At 36.1% G+C, this 19923-nt stretch overlaps 1 protein-coding gene across 1 annotated transcript; it reads left to right on the top strand.

The window, feature by feature from the left end:
• Positions 1-361: 361 nt before the first annotated feature.
• On the top strand, positions 362-16538 carry fech (ferrochelatase). The gene is made up of 11 exons (XM_077498054.1): positions 362-572; positions 2991-3081; positions 3546-3665; positions 4003-4151; positions 5980-6114; positions 7196-7302; positions 7512-7610; positions 7790-7897; positions 9650-9814; positions 11527-11586; positions 14897-16538. Exons 1-11 carry the CDS (start codon positions 536-538, stop codon positions 15032-15034), a joined length of 1209 nt encoding a protein of 402 aa, XP_077354180.1. The 5' UTR covers positions 362-535; the 3' UTR covers positions 15035-16538.
• The last annotated feature ends 3385 nt before the right edge of the window (positions 16539-19923 follow it).

The raw sequence follows: 19923 nt of genomic DNA, 5'->3' as shown, positions 1-19923 counted from the left end.
TTGTTAAACGGAAGTGACACTATTTACCCGGAAAATAAAGTTTAAACAATAGATGAAAAAAAAAACCGAAACGAACAGGTGCTTTTTTTAACCATTAAAATACAATAAAAGAATTCCGCTTTGCGTGTAGAATATTCCATTTATTTTCATTTCAACTGTAATACTAAGCAACTTTGTTTCCACTTCCTTTTAAATTTCAACCTACACAGTAAGAATACACAATCCTGTTAGTACGGCATATACATTCGTTATTTGGGGGAGAGAAAAAAAAAATAACGAAGAACATGTAAACAAGACATTTTGGAGCAGTCTTTACGTTAAAATAATATCCGGAAGTAATAACCATGCCGCCGAACTTGACATTGTTGAGACACAGCCAGCTGGATGCGATAGCTGAAGGAATCTCGTTGACATATAGGACGGCGAAATACGCGGGAGGAGGAAACACTCGCGGGAACAGTTGAAGAGACCAGAAGTGCACGACTTATTTGTCAGCGTGTTTCTTGAGGGGCCATAAAAATTGGAAACTGTCATAATGACAGTCCTGGGCAACGCCGGTCGCTTGATCCAATGTGAGTAGTACTACCGAGCTAAGTTAGCGCGGACGGTCTATGTATAGACATACGAGTTGCTATTTATGTACACACATTTCAACGGAGTAAACTACTGTTGCGTCTGCGGTGTAGCCTAGGTAGAGTTACAGGTAATGAATTGTGTAGCCTTGCATAGAGTAAATTACACATCATTGACATTGGCGTCAGTTTCATAAATCAGTGGCAAGTTAAATGGTTAAAGACGCTCTATTTCCGGTTAGCACTTTCCAGAATTAAAAAAAAAATGTTTGTAACAGTAATTTGCGTCTCTGTAAATCTACGTTTTTAAGGCCTCTAATTATTTTTAAATATTTTTTGTGATTCACATTGTTGTCCATTTACGTTGTTCCAACGCTATTATAAGTTTAAAATCATAGGCCATTCTTAATAATTGTTTTATTTTTGTAAACAAGATTTATATTTCCGTTCGTCGCTAACTTCAAATTGAGTTTGCCTTTAACGGCAGCTCAACACGAGTGTGTTTTTAATGTTCACTGTTACCTTGGCGTAATTTAAAAGTACATCTTGATTTCAATATCCTCTTCTGAGTACTGTCTGTTTTAACCAGAAACGTTATAATTTACTCATTGGCGCATTTCGTCTGAGTTACACAATTTCGGCATTTTAAACTTGCATAATCCCAATCTGCACCCTAGCGGCCTTTTAGGGTATTGCAGCATGAGAAATGTTTTTTTTTTTTTTTCAGAGATTGTGTGTAGAACAGTAAAGTAAAAATTACCGCTGATTGTCGCACCACCTAAGGGCCTGTCAACAGTCAACAAAACAACGTTTCTCTGGATATTACAGCTCCCTCTGACATTCCAAAAACATGTATGAGTCTAATTGAAGATTGTAAACTGTCCATAGGTGTGAGTGTGCATTTTTTGTGTGTTTGTGTACTCTGTGATTGACCGGCAACGAGTCCAGGGTGTGATGACAAACATTCTTCCAGACAAATCAATTAATTGAAAAAGGAATAGTGTGAAGCACCAGGCTATATGGTCTGCTTCTTCGATTGTGTAGTATGCTTCCCCAATACTGGTCCCCCGATGGCAGTAGACATGCAAGTTTTAGATGTTACCATACTGCAACACAGCTGATACCTATAATCAGCTAATCAGCAAGCTCTGCAGAAGCCTAATAACGATCATGATGTTTAGAATCAGGTGTGTTGGAGGATGAAAACATTATCCCTGCAGGACTGCGGCCCTCGAATGCCAGGATTGGGGAAGCCTGTACTGTACAGTACAGTCCAGTGATAATTTCATCGCTGAAAAATTTTCGGCATCATTTTCGTCACATTTTTTTTTTTTTTTTCAGAAAAAAATTAAACGAAAACTAAAATGGAAGCCATTCATTTAGACTATAACGACAACTAAAATTAACTGACAATTTCGTCAATGACTAAAACTAAAATGAAAACATCACAGTGATGAAAATTCACACAATCCAATCAGAAGGATCGAAACGCTAGTTGAAGAACCAATCAGAAACTGTTCAGTGTTCACTGCACTTTATTTATTGTTCAAACACATTTACATTCATTGTGCAGCTGTAAAATTAATGTCAAGCAATTATGCAATTTTTTTTTTGTTTAGGTGAACACTTAAAAAGTTAAAAACTTAAGTTCTATTATTGTCAGTTCAACATGCTTCATGGAAACAAAGACACCGTTGTATTAAATGTCTTGCATTCTAGTAAACTACAGTTGGTGTGTTGTAATTTTCTGTATAAAAGTTGAAATGTATGCTGAAGGAAAATATCGACTAAACTGTCAATTTAGTCGAGTAAAATTGCTCTTTTTTTTTCGTCAACTAAAATTGCTCTTTATTTTTGTCGACTAAAATTGGATTAAAAGTACAATCGGATGACTAAATTACGACTAACACTTTCATTAATTTTAGTCAAGACTATAACTAAAACTAAATTGAAATTTCTTGTCAAAATTAACACTGGTACAGTCCCATAAAACAAAATATACAGTACATTTCCTAGAGTAAATTTCACTTAATAATAAAAATCTTTATTATTATTATTATTATTATTATTATTTAAAAACTAGAATAGGTCCCCCATTTCAAACAGAGTAAATTTTACACTTGGAAGAGGGTAAAATATTGAAAAAAAAAAAAAAATCACTCAAGGTTTGAAGAACGATCCCACAACTTTCAACATGGCAGACAGCTACTCTACCACTTGAGCTATGCCACGTACATAGAAATATTTGTCCAACACCCATTTAGGATTTTTTTTTTTTTTTTTTTTTTTTTTTTTTTTTAAAGACTGTTTTCTCCATATGCATAGTTTGAAATAGAAAGTGACTATAAAGTGCTGTAAGTTGACATATTTTACTGAGTAACTGATATGTCAGATTAATTTTATTTTGATCTTCTGCAGTTGCCAGGAGCAGTGTCAGTCTAAGCATGAGGACTCGTGCCACTGTTGCGGCTTTGGCCCATAACGCGACGCCAGAAACACAAGACAATAGGTGAAAAGCATGCGCACACACACAAATAGCATTTTACTACTAAATTAATTTTAAATGATTGCATCACCATTTGAAGTTTTCTCTGATAATTATAGACAAAGTTGCGTAATTGTCATTTCACGTGTCTGTTGGTAGCTGAGGTCCCAAGCAATAAGAAACCTCTATTATATTGTATCCCACCTGGGGATCTATGGAGGTTGGAGTTGGATGACCTCATTTCGCAACACAAGAGAGGAAGTAAAAATAGAAAATTTTAACGTATATAATTGTTTTTTACAGTTAAAGAAACTTTTGGGTGGCGATTTAAATATTTGTTAAATCGAATGTTGTGAGTTATTGTACCATGCAAATATATTACCAATAAGTTATTATTATTATTATTATTTTTTTTCCCTCCTCTTCCTGGGGAGGTGATATAATGATATCGACTCACTTTAATTCCTGCTTTTGAACTTGTTGTGCAGGAAACCCAAGACAGGCATCCTAATGCTGAACATGGGAGGACCCGAGAAACTCGAAGACGTACACGACTTCCTGTTGAGGCTCTTCATGGACACAGACTTGATGAAACTGCCAGTACAGAAGTACGAAATGTAGTCGAAAGCATTTGTAAAATATGTTTTTAAGCGCAATACATTACTGATTTTATATTCAGTTACAACAGATACAAGGTGACGGTTCCTCTGCATTGTGTGCCTCATTGTAACTCAAGGTTGATCAAGATTGTGTTTCTTGGACGCAGTGTTCATTTCAGGACCGCAGGATGCAACCTTGAAAGACAGAAAGCAGTTTTGTGTTCATGTGACTCAAAGTGGATTTCATCTTTTATAATGTCCGATTTGGACCAATAGTGTGAAAGGATTCACTGTTTGTAATGTACATTATATTATGTGTAATTTATTGTCGTTCTGTGCCCCACAGTAAGCTCGGCCCATTCATCGCCAAGCGCCGCACGCCAAAGATCCAGGAGCAGTATAGTAAGATTGGAGGAGGCTCGCCTATCAAACGCTGGACCGCCATGCAGGGAGAGGGCATGGTCAAGCTGTTGGACGAAATGAGCCCTGAGACTGGTGAGAGCCAGCAGCCATACAGCTCATTTATTTATAAGAAGCTGTTGCCATTTAGCCTATCATGTTCCCAAAGAAAGAAATTCATTTTTACATGTGGCCAAAAAAGCAGGCTCCATGTATTCTTATGTATATCATCATATCATATCACATTGTATATACTGTAATATCATATATAATAGGGGTGTAAATTGCCTAGTACCTGCTGATTCGATTCATGTCACTATTCGATTCGATACCGAATAATCCCGATATGAATCTATGTCGGTTATTGCGATATATATATATATATATATATAATTCTATATATAATTATATATATATATATATAATTATATATATATAATTCTATATATAATTATATATATATATATATATATATATATATATAATTATATATATATATATATAATTATATATATAATTATATATATATATATATATATATATATATATATATATATATATATATATATATATATATATAAAAAAAATTATTTATTTTTTATTTTTTTATTTAAAAAAAAAAAAATTTTTTACCCAAATTTATAAAATACTAATCTGTAAACTTCTACATGTGCACTGTAAGATTTGTTTGAAAATGTATTTATTTATCTAAAACTTCAGTCTTACAACAGTGAGCATCTGTATTTAACAAACGATCTGTTGCAATCTGTTTCATGTTTGAACAGCATTGAAATAAAAATATTAAGGCGTTATGTTCCATTCATATAACATTCTTCCATGCTTAAAGTGTGAACCCTAACCCTAAGTAAGACCTTTTGTTGAATATTTCCATAAAAAAATGTTTTAATATCGATTCAGTCACATATCGAATCCATTCGAGAATTGCAGGATTTAATATCGCGATATATCGCCAAATTGATTTTTTTCAAACGCCCCTAATATATAATATAATATAATTAGGGTTGTCAAAATTAGTGCATTAAATCACAAGTTCATTTATAGTTCCTTTAATGCCACAATTTTTTTTCGTATAGCAGACAGGTCTATTTAAAAATTTAGCAGTAATAAATATTATAATAATGCAGATATTTGTAGAGATTTGGGTCAAGTTGAATTTCACAATTTTAGAAATTTGCAGAATTTCACAAGTTACTTCATGTTCAAGATTAAATAGCTCTTAATATGAAAACAAAAATGCACTGAGCTGTCACCAATGTCTACCAAATATAATTATGCCATCTAGTGGCAGAAAAATTACCTCAACACAAATCAATATCACATTTGTTTTTTACAGTGCATCTTTTTAATTTTAACTCAAATTTATGAATTATTATGAAATTACTGTATCAATGACTAAAAGATGCAGCCATATTTCAATTAATTAAATTTTTTTCCACTTGTATGTATAAACAAAAAATATTTTATTGTACAATATTTTATTCTACACGCATATTGAAGTCATGTGATTTAATTACGATTAAAAAATTGACACCCCTATATGCTAAATTCTGGACCACAATAACTTGAACTCGGGTTCAGACTAGCTGCAGTAGTTGGTTGAACGACTGTGAAATTACATCTACTGAAATAATAGTTTCAGACTTGTTGTCTGCATCAGCAGCAGTCTTCGGGTGCACACTGAAGATAGCACCACGTTGAAGGAGTGGTCGCTCACACGCCTGCTTCACACCTCACTGATAACACAAACTGGAGCCGAAGATCAGTTAGAAATAAACTGACGACTGGCAACCAAATTCAAAACTGATGTTGCGGATAACTTGTCCCAGGCAGTCTTCCTGTCCTCCATACCCATAAAAAACGTATAGTGTTAACTTGACATCTCATTTCTTTTCTTTCTCATCAGCCCCTCACAAGTTCTACATCGGGTTCCGGTATGTCCACCCGCTGACCGAGGAGGCCATCGAGGAGATGGAGAAAGACGGAGTGGACCGAGCAGTGGCCTTCACACAATATCCTCAGTACAGCTGCTCCACCACAGGTCACAGACGCGCGTCGTCTGTCGTTGACATGTTTATTTTCCCATAATGCACCACGCTAATGCAGTGTTGCATGGTTTACTACAATAAAAGGTGGCCAAACAGAACGGTTTTGCTAGAATTTCAAAACAAAGATGTCTATCATCTAAGATTTAAAAAAAAAAAAAAAAAAAAATCATTTTGCAAATCAATCTGAAAAGTTGTTTAAAGAACATACACTATAAGATATTTCAACAAAGTCAAAGTTTGTATTTTCTAAAATATTGACGGCAATAGTTCCCCTTTTAGTGAAAGTGAATATTGGGTCCTTGACTACTAATAATTGATATCGACCTTAAAAAAAAAAAAAAAGTCTATCTCTAACCATGACCAATGTTTTGTCTTTCTTCAATTGAAGCTAGATGTAGAGCAAACATTTTCACTTACATTTAGCAATTTAAATCATATTATATGTCTTTAGTTTGGATGTTGTTGTCAAGCGTTCTTAAAATGTCCACTCTGTCATCGAAAATACCAGTTGATTGAAAAGAAAAGAAAACAAATAATCAGAAATTCAAAGTACATTTGTTTAACAGTATACTTTAAGCTTGCTGACTGAAGCATGTTGCAAAGTGGAAGCCAACCATGTGATCATAAAATGCTATTAGCCAAAAATGCCCACCCCTGTCATTGTCCACCCTGTCAGTTATCTCGCATATGATGTTGTTTTTGTGTACAATTGTTTTTTTGTTTTTGTTTTTTTTAAGTGTAGGAGCTTGACATTTTACATTTTTTAAAGCATATGCTGTATTTCATACAATTATTACGAAGTTAAATGGAAAATCTCTAAATATTTGGGACGTGAAATGGGGAAGCTTCAAAGGCACCTTACGGTGATATTCACCCTTTTGCTAAATTCTGTTTTGATGAAATGTTTTTATTTAAAAAAAATTTAACACCACCAGATAGCAGCCAATTACTGATCAACAATAAATTCAACAATAGCTTTGCTTTTGGTGATAAAACTACAACTAATAAGATTTTATTAGCAATATTAAACTATATTTGTGTTCTTAATGTGATTCTTTGTTGTCCTTTAAACAGGTAGCAGTTTAAACGCCATCTACCGTTACTATAGAAACCGAGGCGACAGGCCAAAAATGAGTTGGAGTGTCATTGACCGTTGGCCCACACACCCTCTGCTGGTGGAGGTTAGACACGCACGCACACATGTACACACACTAATGGGGCAGAAAGAACAGGGCAAATGATTAAAACCATTTCATTTAGGCACAAAGTTGTCATAGTAACGAGTTAGTAGAAAGTGGTTGCAAGCCTCATTATGTCATTTTAGTAGAGGAACGCTGCTTTTTTTTTTTTTTTTGCGAATAATAATTGCCTTTTGTGTGCGTATGCACAGTGTTTTGCAGAACACGTCAGTAATGAGCTGCTGAAGTTTCCTGAAGCAAAAAGGGACGATGTCGTGATTCTATTCTCAGCCCATTCACTTCCTATGGCTGTAAGTGCAACATGATATTTTGCCTGTCCGGCTATTTTTATATCAAATCGACTATTACGGACTCATTCTGAAAACGTTTATCGTACAGTAAAGTGAATTGAAATATATATTTCAACCTAATTTCTACACGTTTGCTCCCCAAACGTACCGACAGCGCTCCTGTTGTGTAATGTGTGCAGGTTGTAAACAGAGGTGACCCCTACCCCCAGGAAGTGGGTGCCACAGTCCAGAGAGTTATGGAGAGACTTGGACACTGTAACCCTTACAGACTAGTGTGGCAGTCCAGGGTAAACATCCACACGCTTAAGAATCTAGTGGTAACCTACAGTTTAGCATTAGAACATGCAATAGGTCACAGTGATTCTCAAAAGTGTCAAGTGGTACGCGGCTCCCTCTAATGGTGCTCTTTGTGTGGCATGAGGCAAAGTCCCGAGCAATGCATGAAACAGACATATTGTAAACTCGAGATACACATAGAGATGTGCCGATACAGACCAATTATTAATAGTCACGGAGGCCGATAACCAATATTTGGAGCCGATATTCACTTTCGCTATAAGGGAAAATATTGGCATCAAAATAAAAATAAATAAAAACTTCACATTTTGCAAGAATGTTTATTGAATAACTATTAACTCATTCGTTCCAAGCCATTTTCACAGCAACAACCCCCTTCGTTCTCGGCTGTTTTACTGGATTTTGACTGATTTTTGCAAGGCCCGCAGAAACTATTGTTATAAAAACATGGAACCTACCAAAAGAAAGTCTCTTCTCTCACCAGGAAAAAAAAGTATATTTCAACCTGTTCCCGTTTTGCAGCAATTAGCATTAGAATATAGCTAAGTTTAACAAATTTTCACAAATCTATTTAGAATTGTGAGTGATTGAGTTATTTTCCAACATGGCCCTGGTTGATCTCCTTTACTCTGCTGCCACCTGCTGGCCGTTTGTGTAATAACTACAATTTCTGCAAGCGTTCTTTGCAGTTGAGAGGCTACATCAAAGCCTTCTGTATGCTCTAGCATATTTATTTTAAAAAAAAACAAAAAAACGTATAAACACGTCTTTGGGGCACTTAAAAAAACGTATTTATAAGTTATTGGGAGCAAATGAGTTAATAGTCAAGGAGGCTGATAACCGATATTTAAAGCCGATATTCACTTACACTACAAGGGAAAATATTAGCATAAAATAAAAAATAAATACAAGCTATTCATTTTTCAAACATATGTTATTGAATAACTATTAAGATTTACAAAAATATTTATATATTTTTTTTTCTTGTTTTAAAATTCGAAAAAACATTCAAGGACCTCCCTGGGTCATTAGCAGGTTTAAAAAAAAAAAAAAAAAAAAAAAAAAATTAATAAAAATAGCTCGCTATTGTTTTCGACAGTAAAGTTTTTTTAAACTTTCAAAATATCTGAAATGTAAAAGTTTCACTTATCTCACTTTTAGTTTCAAAGAAAAATGGAAGGTGCAGACAGTTTCCAGGGTCAGCATCCCATATAAAATTAACAGATTTAATTTAAATAAATACTTCCCTTAAATTAACAGTTTTAAATTGATTTATTATCGACCATCACATTTTTTTTTAATATTGGCGCCAATAATCAGTCTGGCTGATAATCGGTCTATCCCTATCGTAAACCTCTTTTTACAAATGCAAACCCAGCATTTGAGAACAAACTATTTTATTTATTTTTTTCTCCCACTGAAAACATGCACATGTACATGACCAATGAACCTTTTATGAAAATCCTGCTTTTGGTGTTAGTGCTCTATTTTACAGTAGGTGCTTATTAATTTACAGTCATTAATGTCTGTTTAAAATAACACTTTTTTTTATTTATTTATTTTTATTCACATATTGCATATTCAGTAAAACTTTGTCCTCTCCAAGTTGATGAATTGTATTTTGTCACCTCAAGATGGAGCCACTTGTCTATGTAATAGAGAGAGCCATAGCGGCACCAGTGAGTCGCCCCCCTCCCACCTCGCTGAACTGAATGCATCACGTCCTGTGTTCCGTCCCTCAGGTGGGGCCCATGCCGTGGCTCGGCCCCCAGACGGACGAAGTCATCAAAGGCCTTTGTGAAAGGGGGAAGAAGAACCTTCTGCTCGTGCCAATCGCCTTCACCTCCGACCACATCGAGACTTTACACGAGCTGGACATCGAGTATGGACAGGTGCTGGGTGAGGAGGTGAGAAGAAAAATCATACTACACAGTCTGCCTGGATATTATGGAAGATTAAACTACTAATTAAGATCAGCATTTTACTTTTTAGGAACAGTTGATACTTAATACACTCACCAAGTGGATATTCAACTTTTTTTTTTTTTTTCCCGAGCTCAAGAGTCAATTTGGAAATACGGCTCCTCCTCTGGTCCAAACTAAAAATAAATAAATACAAAATATCAGCATATTGTCATAGCGTCAACATATACCATATACCAGTACATAAATGAATAATGAAAGACACAAAACAAAGTTTAATAACAAAACTACCTTAACCTTTTGTATTAATATTTTGGCAGAATAAAATAATACAACGAAGGTTTCAGCGGGTCAATAGAAAGTATTACAATTCATCAAATGGATTTGGCTAAAATTAAAGACTTAAATGGCATTAAAAAGCATTGAGTAAGATGCCTAGAGGCATTAAAAATATAAATACAATTGATGTCAAAACATTGTTGTTCATGCTTTATCTCACAACTTTGTGCAAAGTCTCTAGCAACAATAAATGCGATTTAAGAAAAAAAAATTAGTAGCAATAAATTTCAGAATAATGCATATATTTGTGGAGACTGGGGTTATAAAATTGTATTTTACAATTTTAAAAATGTGTATAATGTCACATTGCTTCATGTTCAAGATTAGATGGCTCTTAATATGTAAAGACAAATGCACTGAGCTGTCACCAATGTCTTATAAATGCGATTATGCCATCTACTGGCAGAAATATGACCAACACAAATCAATATCACACTTGTTTTTTACAGTACAGTCCATCTTAATATTATTATTATTATTATTATTATTATTATTATTGTCTTTTAATTTTATGGTAACTTGTGGCTAGTTGTAATATACAATTAACAAAATAGTCTGGAGTCCACTAGTTGCTTAATACTCCAAATACCAATTGCTTTAAATTTGAAAAGGAAAAATGTACTATTTCTGTCACCAACATCCAACATAAAACTCTAATGCCCACTAGTGGCCGAAAATTACCGCAACACAAATCTGGTTCAATATTTCACACTCTGTTTAACTAATTATATATTTTAACTTCAAATAACTCTGAATTAATTACCATAACCAGGATTTGTATTTGGTAACTGTATTTGTCTACTTTTATGTTAGCGAACAAATTTGAAAAATAATGTAGATAGAATGTGTGCGATTAATTGTGAGTTAACAATGGAAATCATACAATTAATTATGACAAAGTACTCCCACAAGTGTGTGAAATTTATTAAACAACATTCAGCACAAATAAGTAGACCCTGAGAAAAAGAAGACTGATAACGTGTTAATTCCAGACATAGCAGACATGTTGCTTTCCATAACAGTCATGGAAGGCATAGAAAATACTAGATGCAGTCGTTTTTGGTGGGTCAGTCTGGTCTGGACCCTTCTGCTGTCTACAGGATCAAGTAACATCGCTGGTCTCCAGATAAATTGTTCAGGATGTGTGTTAGGTTCTGTCTATGTCCAGCAGACGACGTGTCGTGTCTGTCGGCAGGCACCGGCAAGGTGACCGCAGATCAATGTGACTGGTGCCACAAAGGCACACACGCAATTGGCTGCAACTAGATCTTTATTCATAAACTACCAGTCTGTTATTCTACTGGTTTAGATTTTTAATCTGATTTGGATTTGAATGTTGTTTCCCCCCCGTATGTCAGTGTGGTGTGGAGAACCTCAGAAGAGCAGAGTCGTTGAATGGGAATCCTCTATTTATGAAGGTACACGCACCCACGCACTCATATTTAAGCAAACACTTTTGCATTTCTCCTACACAAAGCAATTAGAAATAGAATATGCATTATGCAATACCACTTTTTTCAGGCCGATAGTACAAACACTCAACTCTTGAGTAGTTACAGATACCAATACCGTGTATCAATACAAAATAATACTTTTGATACATAGAATGGCCCCCAAAAAGCAATGAGAGGATAATAAAAAAAAAAAAAAAAAAAAGACCTTTACATGCCAATATAGCCTTTTTCGTTACAATTGCATGAAATGTATGACAATTGTCTATTTTTTTATTTGCTAATTTACTTCACATTGCTTAAACGTTTTGAAAATGACCAAAAAATACTTGGTCGATAATTAAAATGTAGTGTTTTTTCAGCTGGTGGCACCATTAAAATTAGGGCTGTGCCGATATATAGCATTGTGACGAATATCAGCATCGGCCATTTTGAAGAATCATACGGCCGATAAGAGATCCATTTTAAAAAGTGTTTGGGGGGAAATCAGTGAACTATTTATTTAACCCTGTGTACTCTTTCTTTGAAATTAAAATTAGATAAGAAAAATTTTAATCCTTCAGATTTTTTGAAATGTTGAAAAACTTTATTTAGGGAGCTATAAAATTTGTATTTAATTTTTGAAGACATACTACTGCCCCTGGAAGATTCCTGAACTTTTTTTTTAAAGATTTGTAAAACTAAGATTTTTTTACTCCAATATTTTATGAACCCTAAACGTTGTTCAAAAAAATAAAAATAAAAAACCTGGATCTTGTATTTCTTACATTTTTTGATGACAATGTTTTCCCTTTTAGTGAAAAATATCTGCTTCAAATATCGGTTATCGGCGTCCTTGAATACTAATAATTGGTATCATATCGGCCCCAAAAAAACATATCTGTCTATCTCTAATTAAAATAATGCATCACTGCTCGCAAATGGGCAGTAGAAGCGAGCAGACTCGGACGTTAGCCGAAAGCTACTTGAGGCTAACCGCGAATTACCGCTAGCTTACTATTTAGTCAGAGAGCCATGGCACATGTTTACTACTACTTATTACTTGTTTATGGGGCTACTTATGTAGATAAATACAATTTCTTAAAGCCATTTTACTCCTGGAGTTGAGTATTGTATGAGCCTACTAGATAATTGTACCACTTTTTTTCCCATTATCTGAAATTGCTAATGGCTAGTTCACATGTACAGTATGACTTGCAGCAAGTATGTTCATAATATGTGGAGAGGAGGTGGGGGCAAGACAGTCACGTAGGAGACCACAGCAGGCCGTTTTGTGGAATAAGTAAACTCCAAGCAGGTTGCTGTCAATAAATAGATTGCCTCCCGCCCCTCTACCCGCTTTCCTATCTTCTGCCTTTCGCTTATCACTTCTTCCATTCTTTTTTTTCTATCCCTCACTTCTACCTACTCCACTGCCTCCTTTTACTGTCTGCCCTACAACAGCTAACAGCTCCAACTCTAATAGTTCTTTGAGTGTTGTATTTTGTGTGTGCTCGCCCGTGAGTGTGTGAGCGAGAGAGAGGTTTATTAAAGCAAGGAACAGATCAATGGGAATCTTAAGAGCTGACTACAGTAGAACTGAACTGCCCAGCTGTCTGGCTGGCCAAGCCCGCCTTTTGCTCAGAAGACCCCATGGCAGGCACATGTGTGTGTAAATCAATAGCAGAGGAGGAGCATGTCTTCTATATTGTATTCATTTTTGAATAACTTCTCCTCCGTTGCCCCTGAATGTTTGTTTATTTTTCGAGACCTCAAGTGTGCGTGTCTGTGTGATGATCGTGTCATTGTACTCATGAAAAAGCCAATAGATGGAAAGCAGGCTAATGGAAATTAGCATCATTGTTAAGACTAGAGATGGGCAAGTATCAATACCGGATATCAGTGTTGTGTGCAGTGTTGTGACACAAATAAGATTTTATCTATTTATTCATATTGAGAGGCAGAACCTAAGAGAGTTGTACATCGGAACAGTTGCGCAATAATCCGGCAGAACACACACAATTCTCAGACCCTTAAATAGACAGTCAATCAATCTCATTGGTTGTGGCTAGACATGTGAGTACTAGTACTGACATGGAATTCTCTGATTGGCTGTTGACTCCGTAATTACAGATCAACAAACATCATATAGCATAAAAGTTCCTTGACACCATATAGCCTAAAACTAGTTGAAACTGGATGCTGTTACATCAATACCAAAACAGATGCGTAACGGGTCGTGAACTCTGGCGCACGGTCATGAACGCTACTCAAACTTAACCCAGGCGTGACCCCAGACATGAGACAAGATCCAAACATTACTCCTGCATGACAATCAGTGCCAATACCAGCCTTATTTTAAGGTATCTGTACTCGCAACGGTGGCCGATACCACTATCGGCTGCCATCTCTTGTGGCCATTTTGTGATCAGGAAGTAGCTATTACAAATTAGAAGAATAGAAAAGTGCCATCAATTTCATGCAATTTTAAGTTAAAATGCTACAAAGTATTCTCTCACTTTTCGTGGGTAATAGTGATAGGTGAATTTCAGCAAAGTAGAGGTCGCTTAAAAAAACAAACAAAAAAAAAAAAACTTGTTCCTCCCCACCACCTTCAATAACACCAACACTGTCTGTGACCTTAATGAGCTCTTCTTGCTTAGTTCCTTCAACAAAAGCTTCATTGAAATTACAGTAATTCAATTAACTTGGTTTTCTACTTCTCCTGCGAGTGCATGTGTACAGAGGGAGGAGAAATGAGACACATGCTTTGCAGACAAGTAACGAGAAAAAAAAAAAAAAAAAGTTAAATATCAAAAATAAATTTTAAACTTGTGGTACACGGTTCTTAATTTACCAAATATTCTCTATTTTGATTAAAAATGTAATATATTGTGTTGAATGAAAGACGATGCTGTTTATATTTACTCAAATATTACCAAAAAGGACAAAATAGCAGCATAATTACGGTAAATAATTTTATGGGGTACTCACTACTGAAAATGGGGGCTATAAAAAATATCCGATTAACCGCAAGTCAACTATCATTTTTGTCTTGAGTTGGAGTTTTGTGTACTTGTAGTATTGGTATTTGGTGACTACTTAAGAATTGAGTACTCTTACTGGTACTGTAAAAACCCGTTTAGAGGCTGTTCACTGTATACTTTCCACAATGCTGCTATTTGATCTGACTAACTGCTGTCACACTCTTATTTAGTATACTAGCAAGGTAGAAGTGGCAAAATAAATGGCAGTCATCCATTAAAATAAATAAATCAAGTTTGGTTGTCTTGTCCAGGCTCTGGCAGAACTGGTGCAGTCCCACCTGAAGTCCAAGGAGCCCTGTTCCCGCCAGCTGACCCTGCGCTGCCCGCTATGCACCAATCCCACCTGCGGAGAGACCAAGGCCTTTTTCGCCAGCCAGAAACTGTCGTAGAACATGCCGCGTGCACGGACACACATTGTGCACCCGTGCGCTCGGCTCATGCACTGTCCAATGTGAAGAAAAAAAAAAAAAAAACATCGAATGAAGGACGAGGTGTTCATACAGACTTGTACCTTCTAAAGGGAAAAAAAATGTCAAGAGGAAGATGTTGAAAGAAGCTCTGTCAGCATCTCATATTTTTTTTCAGGTTGTCTTTTGTTTGCACAGGAACAATTTGTTGGTCTTTTTGTTTAGTGGAATCGGGAAGGTGTGAAATGCATTCAAATAAAAAAAAAAAAAATTAAAAAAGGCAGTCAATTGTAAATTGTCTACCCAATTTTAAGAAGTGATACTCTTAAGTCCTTTTGGGCTTTTTTTTTTTTTTTGCAAAGGTTTGTTCTTACATTCCATCATCACCTTTTTGTTTTTCTGCTGACTGAGCACGGTCGAAAGGTTGCGATGTTTTCCTTTGCAGCGTCGAGACGGGCTGGCGTAAAAGTGTTAATCAAAATGATGCGCTTCAAAAACATCCTCGTCTCAATCCTTGAGATAACTGCTGAACTTTTTGACTGCTGTTTAGTACATTCTACAGATTTTTCTAAACTTCCATGCTTGGTAGCAGGTTCTTTCGAGGTCAACCGTTTCATGATTATGTTTAAAAGGGACAACTCTTGCTAGTAAGAAAATTGCTTCTTGTCGCGAGACTGCAATTGAGCATGTGCATCCCCCCCATCCATGTTGCCATTATAATGTGCCTTTTTCTCTTGTGAATGAGATTTTCTTTGTATTTAGATTTTTACAAATTAGTCATGAGAAGAGCGACCTTATCAAATGACATGTCTAAACATTTACAGATTGATGCTAAAATAAGTAACATTCTTGTCTAAGGGATTTTGAACCACATTGAAGTTCCACGTTTCACTTTTGGCACCTTTCGTAAGCACTGATACTCGGTATCAACTGCCTCCTCCTAAAATGCATCCCAAATTGCACTTTACAGCAAAAATTCTCTCTTTGCATAAATCATAGATGCCCGCACTTCCAAAAGTTTGATAAGGTTGCTAAAAAAATAATAAAACAAAACAGTCCTTAAACACTCATGTCTGTATGTACAACTGAGGTTGTATATGTCAATATCAACATTGTTTTTGAGTTTCCAGACTAATTAAAGCAATGTTTGTGCGCAGCTAATTACAGATAGAAGATGTGCTATGTACTAAAAAATAAGCTAAGTTCAACAGGACAAGTCATACCACTAGATTGCAGCGCACAATTGAGGGGAGAAACAATGTTAAAAGGGGTTCGCTCGTATCTGCTGCCGAATGTTGCAGTGCAAAGTGCATTGAGTAGAATTACTTTAAATTTGAGATTGTTTTCCCCCAAGTGTTTGCATTTATTTATTTGCTTTTGATTTGTTCTATTACATTTTTCTGCATTGTGTAAAAGAATAATTGAGTCATGGGGTGTCAGCATGTCTTCCTGTATAGTCAAATAAATGGCAAAACGTCATATGAAATCTGTAATTTCTGGTGATTGTGAAAGAAGTCATTTCAATTGACTGGAATTTTAAAAATACAACCAATCCCGAGCTGCAGCGTTCTGAATGAGTTGCCGCTTTTTGATGCACTTCTGAGGAAGGCCAGTCAGACGTTATAGAGTCTCCTGTATGGATAAGCAGCTACCTAATTATTGTTTTAGTTTAGCTGAAGGAGATTTTGGTTCATCCACCTGTTAATTGAACTACTGTCATTTGGAGACATTGATAAATATAGCAAACATTGGTATTCTGAAGCATTTCACTCGAAAGTAACATACAGATGGAACAAAAGAGGACCAATGATTGACCCTTGTGGGACGCCACGTCATGGCCATTTGATCTGATCCAAAATTTCCGTGGTCACAACGTAACTCATTTCCTCCAAAGTAGGACCTGAACCATTTTTAGGATTGTTCCATTTAATCCTATACGATAGCTTGTATGTTTTGTTTTGTTTCTCCACACTGGTCAGCCAGCATCTGCTAAGTCATCTGTTTAGATGGCTGATGCAAGGAAACAAATCGCAATTCTCCATGTTGTGATTCTCTCTCCTTTGTTCGGATTCACTTCCTTCCTCCGCCCTTCTGCCATTTTCCTTCTTGTATTACATTTTTCTGTTTACTATATTCATTCTCCTCTCTCCTCCAAACATCTTCTTGTCCTGTTACTTTCCTCATTTTCTTTCTCATCCTCCCTTTCTTCCTCCTTTCTAAGCGTGGTCATTTTCTCCTTCCACCTCTCCTCTTTTCTCCCCTTTTTGTCTGACCAATCTTCCCCCCATCTCCCTCTCCATTGCCTTCCACACCTTCCCATTCATTTCTATCAGTTGGCCTCCCCCTCAACTCCCTCCAAGCCCCCCCCCCCCCCCCCCCCTCCCAGCAGCCCCCCTGCGGTGTTGCAATCACCTCTGCTGCTGTTGATTAAGCCGAGAGAGATTGGCTGTCCACGACCCAATAACCCCTGAGGTTGCAAGGCTTGGCGCCCTCTCCCCTTTTCTCCCCCATCCTCCAATTTTGCACCCCCCCCTCCTCAGCATCTGAGCCAACTATCGTCTTTCTCTTCATTTTTTTCTGTCACTGTCACCTCTTATCTTTCTCTCTTTCTTGCTTTTGTACCATCCTTGTTCACTTTTCTCTACTTGTCCCCCTTTTCTGGCCTGTCATCACACGTTCACAACTTATCATTTTTTCTGACTCATTGTCCTTGATTCAATAATATTTCCTTTATTCACAGTCCTTCCAACCTTTCCAGTCTCATTTTATTCAGTCAACTTATCATCTTCTATTTTTCTCTCCTTCAGTCCTTGTTTGCTCTCCTGTCACATCTCCACTGACCTTCTTCCTCTCTTTGTTGTCCGACTTCTGTTTTTCAAGACTTCCTTACCTTCACATTGGACTCCTTTCGCTTGAATTTTTACAAGACACGCTTGTGGGAAATGTGATCAAGACTACGATTACATACATTTTATTTAGAGATATTTGCTCCCCAAAAAGTATAATTTAACACATTTTACAGGAAGTCACATATATTTGTTCCTCAAACATTGAGCTAGTGCCTCTACATACAGTAGGGCTCAGAGACGATACAAATTTCCTGATTTGATTTGATTTCGATTCACAAGGAGTTCAATTCCAGTCATTTGTTTTCTCGATTCGATTCAGTTCAATCCGATCCAACATTGATTATACATATATTTATGGAACATTCTTCTTAATTAAATTCCAAATAAAATTATGCGGAGGCAGTAATTGCTTTAGTTTATTTTTGTTAATTTAACTAGCAGGTGTTATAATTACGTAAAGAGATACTTCACTTATTTAGCCATTTTTGGCAGTCAAACATTCATATTTTGCCTATAATAAATTTGATATTTTCATTACTTTTCATGTACAATTAATACCTTTGAAAATGACATCACAAGGGCTCAGGTATCCAATCACAGCTCAGCTTGTGACTATCACATGACCAAACCTAGAAAACAGGTGATTGGTTACCTGAGCCCTTGTGATGTCATTTTCAGTCAACAGCAAGTTGCAAAATGTGTTTTTAAAGGTACTAATTGTATGTGAAAAATAATGAAAGTATCAAATTAATTATAGACAAAATATTAACTTTTTTATTACTATAATGGGCTAAATAAGTGAAGAACCCCTCTCAGCGTAAAAATGTTGAATTGTGATGGTATTGTATTGCTGTTAATGTTTTATGTTGTGTTTGTTTTGTTGTGTTTTCTGTAAAGCGCTTTGTGACAGCTAAGGCTGTTTGAAAGCGCGATATAAATAAAGATGACTTGACTTGACAATGTGCAATAAGTCAGGTCTTTTGTAAATATAAGAAAATACATAAAAATTACCGTGAACAGTAAATTGCAAGAAAAAGCAAAATAATAATAATAATAATAATAATAATAATAATAATGTAGGTCTTTAATTATTATTATTTTTTTTTATATAGTTTTCATGATTTTATGGGAAAAGACACAAGGTAATCAATTTCTGGTTTTATGAATCAACCGGGCTATGAAAAGGAAAATTCCATTAATCAATTTTTTTCAACCCAGTTCTAATATACAGTGTGCACCATAAATTATTATGCCTCTATAGATTTGTTAGAAAATCTGAAGTTTCTTTTCAGGATGAATTTTTCCAGGATATTCTTTAAACTTTCCCACAAATGTGGGTCATTGATTGCAAATCCAATTTTTCAACATGCACAGACAAAAAACAAAAACAAACCCAAAACGAAACGTCACAGTATGACAAAATGAGTAACCGACCGTGTAACGGTTCCTTGGCCTGACTTGGTTCAGCTCCTCCCCTGGTGGAGGTGCGATGCGGCGTGAAACGCTTGCCGTCTTCCGATGTGTCCTGTGATTGACTGCCAACTCGTGGGAGCGCTTTTGCCTGAAGTCAGTCCAGTTCCACTGAACATTGAGCAATATAATCGAGCCATGTAATTGAGTAATATCATCTAATTCCACAGCTACCATTCCAAGACATTTATTTAGTCATTCAACTACAATTTTCAAATATTTACACACTTCCAACAAACTGCACTGACAAAGGAGGATGATAACACGTGACTCCATTTGGAGTCAAAACGTTTCTACTTTGCCCTTGTCTCTTATTTGGCTTTCTTGCGTTCTCAACACCCAAAATCGCTCTTCTCCTTGCTCCATTTACTCTGTCGGCCAGCCATGCAGCCCAGGTGTGTGTGTTCACAAGCACACGTGTGTATTGTGTGGTGACTGCGGGCTGCTCGTAATTGAAAAGCTGCAAGGCCAACCCGGTGACCTCCTATTGAGAGAACGGCCATTGATTTCTGCAGAGAAAGGGAGCGAGGTATGAAGTGGAAAAAGAAAAAC

Source organism: Festucalex cinctus, chromosome 15 (genome assembly GCF_051991245.1).
Source record: "Festucalex cinctus isolate MCC-2025b chromosome 15, RoL_Fcin_1.0, whole genome shotgun sequence".
NCBI lineage: Eukaryota > Metazoa > Chordata > Actinopteri > Syngnathiformes > Syngnathidae > Festucalex > Festucalex cinctus.
The sequence above is the reverse complement of the archived record's forward strand: the minus strand, read 5'-3'. Positions and strand labels throughout refer to the sequence as shown.

Coding starts and splice junctions, on each gene's coding strand:
- fech (XM_077498054.1), top strand. CDS start 536: ATGACAGTCCTGGGCAACGCCGGTCGCTTGATCCAAT. Junction 3,082..3,545: donor CCAGAAACACAAGACAATAG/GTGAAAAGCATG, acceptor CTTGTTGTGCAG/GAAACCCAAGACAGGCATCC. Junction 9,815..11,526: donor GACAGGTGCTGGGTGAGGAG/GTGAGAAGAAAA, acceptor CCCGTATGTCAG/TGTGGTGTGGAGAACCTCAG.